Source organism: Colobus angolensis, unplaced genomic scaffold, assembly GCF_000951035.1.
Source record: "Colobus angolensis palliatus isolate OR3802 unplaced genomic scaffold, Cang.pa_1.0 Scaffold66, whole genome shotgun sequence".
NCBI classification, from domain to species: Eukaryota; Metazoa; Chordata; class Mammalia; order Primates; family Cercopithecidae; genus Colobus; species Colobus angolensis.
In genome coordinates, this window is record NW_012120265.1 from 2,902,782 (window position 1) to 2,909,991 (window position 7,210).

A 7,210-nucleotide genomic window follows, 5' to 3' on the forward strand; every position below is an offset into this window, starting at 1 on the left:
CGGGCAAGGTGGCAGGCGCCTGTAGTCCCAGCTACTCGGGAGGCTGAGCCAGGAGAATGGCGTGAACCCGGCAGGTGGAGCTTGCAGTGAGCTGAGATCCAGCCACTGCACTCCAGCCTGGGTGACAGAGCAAGACTCCGTCTAAAAAAAAAAAATGAATGGAGCTTTATGGAATGGGCACTGTGTTCATCTCCATTTTAGACATGAGGAAACTGAACACAGAGAGGTCAGAACAGTTGCTCAGAGACACGCAGCTGGTAGTGGCTGTACCCACATTTTGCTGGGCAGCCAGAGAGGCTTTCTGGGGACCCACTCTTGAGGCACCTGCAGCCAGGAGCAGGTTGGGTTGCCTTGTGCCTTCTCCCCATCAGTTCCCAGAGGGAAATGGGGTTCCTGGAAGCAGAGGGAAAAGCATCTCCTGGGCTGGTTGAAGCAAGACCTCCTGCCTCAGGTTGGCTTCCCAATCATGGGGGCCTCTAAGTGACTTCATTCCTTCTGGGGCCTTCTCCAAGCCCCTTACACCTGTCACACTGTGTGTGACACTGAGCATCCCAGAGGGCAGTCACCCGATTGTGTTTGTCACCAAGAGGGGACCTGGTAACAGGTCTCCAGCCCAGCCTCCTACCCCAAGGCTGGGCACCTGTGGGGCTCCTTCTTTGGGAGGTTTCGGCAGGAGGGCACCATTCTTTCCCCAAAGCCAAGAAACCTTGCTTTATTGTCCAGGCTGGTCTTGAACTCCTGGGCTCAAGTGATCCTCTCACCTCCGCCTCCTGAGTCGCTGGGACCACAGGCGTGCGCCACCTCGTCCGACTCCTTTTTGTTTTTCATGGGCTTTGCAGATGAACACCACAGTCACTCTGGTGCCTCTTTTTAGAATGAGGTCCTGAGAGCTTTGCTCAGGTGCAGCAGCTCACAACAATAACCCACAGCTGCCACCCTGTTCACCCGGCACGTCCCGGCTGGGATCAGGACGGTCGCACTGTCTGCCTTGGGCTCAGGCTCATTGTCTCTTCCTCCCTCCCTGCCAGGACCAATTCTGACTCCGCCCTGCACCAGAGCACAATGACGCCCACGCAGCCAGAATCCTTTACCAGTGGGTCCCAGGACGTGCACCAGAAAAGAGGTATGGACAGGGGACTCGGGTGTCTCTGCTGGGGTGAGGCAAGTCCAGCAGGTAACCCCTGTTCTCCAGGAGGTCACAAGCTTGTGGGCAGATGGCCCTTCAAAGGAAGATTCAGACCATGCTGAGGGATCGGGGGAGGGGATCGGAAACTTGAAGAGGTGGTGCTACCTAAGTTGGGTTTTGAAGAGTGCATAGGAGTTTTCTAGGCAGAGAAAACAACCCTGCAGGCGAACGTTGGCTCCCATTCCTGGATTGAGGGTATGGCCATGAAGTCTGGGTGCTGCACAGGTGCTGCTTTCAAATGTAGCGGCAGCAAGCCCATGCAAAAGGAGCATTTGTCTGCTCATGATAGAGCAGGCCAGGGGTCGACCTTCAGCCGCAGGTTCAGCTCCTTCCATGGCTTCCAGCTGGACTGTTTCCTGGCTCTGCTGCTGAGAACTCTCCTCACCTGCAGCCCCTGGGCCCGTCCTAGCTATAGCGAGTGAGAAAGAGGCCATCTCTTCCCAACTCTTGGCCAGAGTGTCGCCTCCAGCTGAGCCATGCACACCCCTGTGGCGGGGGCAGATCTGTACCCAGGTCCTTGGCTCCGATTTGAAGCTGGGCATGGAGGCGGCACCCTGGGAACGTTCAAGGAGGGCATATGCTGTCTTAAAAACTGGGGCGGTGCCATCAGAGCGGGGAGCGTGGAGGCTGTGAGGCCAGCCCCAGGGAACCTGCTGCGGCCCAAGGCGCTGAAGCCAGGGAGTTGCACATGCTTAGGGCTCACATACCTATGCTTGTATCGCTGTGATTCACTGAGTGGGTGGTTAACACGCAAGGGAGATTCTGCTGATAGGAGGAGGAGGAGGAGGACTGTTGGCCAGAACCTCACTCTGGGGTTCCGGCTCAGCGTGCAGCAGAGAGGGGAGGGAGAAGAGAATGTTTCCATAATGAAAATGAGGCTTCTGGAACACCCAGGGGTACTGAGGACAGCATAGTGCCTGGGGCTTCCCTGCTGTTCCTAATGAGCGGGCTGTTCTGAGGCTGCTGCCTGTCCTACTAGGTCCCCACAAACACAGGACATCCGAGGGGTGGGCACCAGGATGTCACCATCCCCTGGGACACTGTAACCTGGGAAAGGAGCTGTGACGTGGGACCCCTGGTGGCCTTAGAGTGGGGGCTTGGTGGGGACACATCGTCTATCCCCACTCTCCCAGGAGGGCCTGAAGTGGTGACAGGGCTGGGGTTGGCCTGGCTGCCTCTTTGCAGCCTGGCTTTCAACAAGAAAGGGTTGGCCTAGCTGGCTGTGCTCATCATTGGTCTCCCAGTTACAAGTAAAAAAAACGAAATGTGCAACAGGCATAAAGAAAATGGGGAAATGGGCTGGGTGTGGTGGCTTGCACCTGTAATTCCAGCACTTTGGGAGGCCGAGGCGGGCGGATCACGAGGTCAGGAGATCAAGACCATCCTGGCTAACACAGTGAAACCCGTCTCTACTAAAAATACAAAAAATTAACCAGGCGTGGTGGCAGGTGCCTGTGGTCCCAGCTACTCTGGAGGTTGAGGCAGAAAAATGGTGTGAACCCGGAAGGTGGAGCTTGCAGTGAGCTGAGATCGCGCCACCGCACTCCAACCTGGGCAACAGAGCGAGACTCCATCTCAAAACAAAACAAACAAAATTAGCTAGGCGTGGTGGCACACGCCTTTAATCTGAGGCTGGGGCAAGAGAATCTCTTGAACCCGGTATGGGCAGGTTGCAGTGAGCCAAGGTGCCACTGCACTCCAGCCTGGGTGGGAGAGCAAGACTGTCTCAAAAAAACAAAAAAAAAAGAAAGAAAAATATACACACAAGCCAGGCAGCTGCTCTTGGGAGAGATTCTTGGCTGTTCTCTGCAGCCTGAGGCCTCTGAGGCCCATGTTGGTTCAGCGTCCTCTGTGGGAAGCAGAATCCACACATCCTCAGGCTCCAGAGCTGCTGTTTTATATTATTTTATTTTAGAGATAGGGTCTTGCTCTGTCACACAGGCTGGAGTGCCGTGGCACAATCACAACTCACTGCAGCCTCCACCTGTCAGGCTCAAGCAATCTCTCCACCTCAGCCTCTTTTGTAGCTGGGACTACAGGCGCGCAGCACCACACCCGGCCAACTTTCTTATTTTTTGTTGAGATGAGGTCTCACCATGTTGCCCAGGGCGGCCTCAAACTCCTGAGTTCAAGTAATCTGCCTGCCTTGGCTTCCCAAAGTACTGTAATTACAGGTGTGAGCCACTGTGTGCCCAGCCTTATTTCTCTTTGTCTGTCTTTCTTTTTTTTTTTTATTTTGAAATAGAGTTTCACTCTGTCACCCAGGCTAGAGTGCAATGTCATGATCTCAGCTCACTGCAACCTCTGTCTCCCTGGTTCAAGCGATTCTCCTGCCTCAGCCTCCTGAGTAGCTGGGATTACGAGTCCCCACCACCATGCTCGGCTAATTTTTGTATTTTTAGTAGAGATGGGATTTCGCCAGGTTTGCCGGGCTGGTCTTGAACTCCTGACACCAGGCGATCTGCCCACCTCAGCCTCCCAAAGTGCTGGGATTACAAGTGTGAGCCACTGCGCCTGATCTATTTTTCCTTAAGTCACAGATTCTCTGACTTATTTAAAGTTGATTGGCCGGGCACGGTGGCTCATGCCTATAATTGCAGCACTTTGGGAGGCCAAGGCAGGCGCATCATGAGGTCAGGAGATCGAGACCATCCTGGCTAACACGGTGAAACCCCATCTCTACAAAAAATACAAAAAAAAAAAAATAAATAAATAACCGGGCGTGGTGGCAGGCACCTGTAGTCCCAGGTAGTCGGGAGGCTGAGGCAGGGGAATGGTGTGAATCCAGGAGATGGAGCGTCCAGTGAGCTGAGATTGCGCCACTGCACTCCAGCCTGGGCGACAGAGCGAGACTCTGTCTCAAAAAATAAATAAATAAATAAATAAATAAAGTTGTTGATGTTTGTCATGAAGCCCTTTTTTGTGGTTTTAGTACAGTCCACAGAAGTTCCTGTTAGGACAGTTGCAGTCTTACCGTGGCCGTGACTCTGTGTGTCAGGGACGTGTCCTCCTGGTGCCACCATGCGGCTGCAAAGAAATTTCTTCTCTGATTCTCCTTCTCCCCCTCCCACCTCCCCAGTCTTACTGTTAACAGTCCCGGGAATGGGAGAGACCACATCAGAGGCAGACAAAAACCTTTCCAAGCAAGCATGGGACACCAAGAAGGTAAGAGCCTGTGAGCTTTCAAAAACTCTTTTTCTTCTTTCTCTTCTCAAGCATCACCCGGGCAAAGGTGACAAAATGGCAGGTTGGGGTGGCTTCACCTTCCCGAGATAGGGAACCTCACTCCGATTTTTCCATCTTCAAATTCAGAGAATCTGTTAGATCTGTTGATCACTAACAGCAGGCCTTATCCAACAAGCCGGAACTGCATGAAGAATTACAGCCCAGGCCGGGCGTGGTGGCTCACACCTGTAATCCCAGTACTTTGGGAGGCCGAGACAGGCGGATTGCCTGAGGTCAGGAGTTTGAGACCAGCCTGGCCAACATGGTGAAACCCTGTCTCTACTAAAAATACAAAAAATTATGGCCAGACGTGGTGGTTCACGCCTGTAATCCCAGCACTTTAGGAGGCTGAGGCGGGCGGATCGTGAGGTCAGGAGATCGAGACCATCCTAGCTAACATCGTGAAACCCCATCTCTACTAAAAATATAAAAAAATTAGCCAGGTGTGGTGGCAGGCGCCTGTAGTCCCAGCTACTCGGGAGGCTGAGGCAAGAGAAGGGCTTGAACCCGGGAGGCGGAGCTTGCAGTGAGCCAAGATGGTGCCACTGGACTCCAGCCTGGGCAGCAGAGCGAGATTCCGTCTCAAAAAAAAAAAAAGAAAACTTAGCTGGGTGTGGTAGTGCACACTTGTAATTCCAGCTACTTGGAAGACTGAGGTGGGAGAATCGCTTGAACCCAGGAGGCAGAGGTTGCACTGAGCCGAGATTGTGCCATTGCACTCCAGCCTGGGCAACAGAGTGAGACTCCGTCTCAAAAAAAAAAAAAAGAAAAGAAAACCCATTGCTGGTCAAGTTGCAGCGAAAGGGACAGCAATGCAAATTACTCCTCCCCTATGGGAAAGTGATGGACCAGCCTGTGCCAAAATCCTTTCAAAAGGGTTTGCTCCAGGCTGGGCATGGCTCACACCTATCATCCCAGCACTTTGGGAGGCTGAGGTGGGAGGATTACTTGAGCTTGGGAGTTCAGGAGCAACCTGGTCAACCAAGTGAGACCCTGCCTCGACAAAAAATGAGCCAGGTGTGGTGATGTGCACCTGTACTCTGAGCTATTTGGGAGGCTGAGGCAGGAGTATCGATTGAGCTCAGGAGATCAAGGCTGCAGTAAGCTATGACTGTGCCATTGCACTCCACCCTGAACAATAGAGCAAGACCCCTTCTGTCCGGGGGAAAAAAAAAAGTATTTGCTCCAACAATTTCTTCTTCAGGAATTCGATAATTGAGAGCTGAGGAACAAGTAGGGAGCGATGTGTTTAAAGGTATTTTCCAGAGCTTTTGCAATAAACTAGAAACAGCCTGCACATTTCAGGAGTGAGGGATTTATTGAGGAAATTGTCTTCAGTCCCTTGAGGAGATGGGATTTTGAAGAAATTTTAAAATCATGAGAGACACTCCTGATACTATTGTCATGTGGACAGAATAGGATAAGAATATTGGAAAAGGCATAAAACATGCAGAGATGCAGCTGCACAGATACCAGCAGGCAGACCTGACTGAGGGGCGTCTCACAAGGGTTGTGCATCCTCTGTCCTGGTGAGTGTGGGTGGTGCTGTCAGCCCTTTGTATCCATCTGTGTATTTCTTTTTCTTTTTAAATTTTGTTATATTTATTTTGATTAATTAATTTTATTTATGTATTTCTTGAGAAAGAGTCTTGCTCTGTCACCCAGGCTGGAGTGCAGTGGTGTGATCTCAGCTCACTGCAACCTCCACCTCCCGGGTTCAAGCGATTCTCCTGCCTCACCCTCCCAAGTAGCTGGGCTCACAGGCGTGCGCCACCACACCTGGCTAATTTTTCTATTTTTGGTAGAGACAGGGTTTCACCATGTTGGCCAGACTGGTCTCAAACTCCTCAAGTGATCCCCCTGCCTCAGCCTCCCAAAGTGCTGGGATGACAGGCTCTTTTTCTTTTTTTAGAAATAGGGTCTCTCTTATCCCTAGGCAAGAGTGCAGTGGTGCCACCCTAGCTCACTGCAGCCTTGGAGTCCTGGGTTCAAACAGTCCTCTGCCTCAGCTTCCAGAGTAGCTGGGACTGCAGGCGCATGCTACCATGCCTGACAAATTTTTGTATTTTTTGTTTTTTTGAGGCAGGATCTTGCTCTGTTGCCCAGGCTGGAGTGCAGTGGTGGGAACACAGCTCACTGCAGCCTCAACCTCCTGGGCTCCAACGATCCTCCTGCCTCAGCCTCCTGTGATGCTGGGACTACTGGAGTGTGCCACCAAACCTAGCTTTTTTTTTTTTTAAGATGGAGTTTCACTCTTTCATCCAGGTTGGAATGCAATGGCACAATCTGGGCTCACTGCAACCTCCACCCACAGGTTCAAGTGATTCTTCTGCCTCAGCCTCCCGAGTAGCTGGGGTTACAGGCGTGAGCTACCATGCCCGGCCAATTTTTAAATCGTTTATAGAGACAGGGGCTCACTTCATTGCGCAGGCTGGTCTTGAACTCCTGGGCTCAAGCAGTGCTCCGCCTCAGCCTCTCAAAGTGCTGGGGTTACAGGCATGAGCCACCTCGCCTGGCCTATTTTTTAATTTTTGTTAAAGAGTGGGGTCTCACTGTGTTGCCCAGGCTAGTCCCAAACTCCTGGGGTCTGTCTCTGTGTTTCAGTTTGGCACAAGGAGTCACTGGGATTTCCACACCTGTGGGAAAAAAACTTTAAAAAAGAACTCTTGGCTGGGTGTGGTGGTCACGCCTGTAATCCCAGCACTTTGGGAGGCCAAGACGGGTGGATCACAAGGTCAGGAGATCGAGACCATCCTGGCTAACACGGTGAAACTCCGTCTCTACTAAAAATACAAAAAA

At 52.1% G+C, this 7,210-nt stretch overlaps 1 protein-coding gene across 1 annotated transcript in view; it reads left to right on the top strand.

Annotated features, from left to right (window-relative positions):
* The window catches only part of CRTC1 (CREB regulated transcription coactivator 1), a 40,703-nt gene that overhangs the window by 7,604 nt on the left and 25,889 nt on the right, over nucleotides 1–7,210 (top strand). Inside the window, exons 6-7 of the mRNA XM_011925918.1 lie at nucleotides 1,029–1,123; nucleotides 4,266–4,351. Of these exons, the coding sequence (XP_011781308.1) occupies nucleotides 1,029–1,123; nucleotides 4,266–4,351 (181 nt within the window). The remainder of the gene's footprint in view (nucleotides 1–1,028; nucleotides 1,124–4,265; nucleotides 4,352–7,210) is intronic.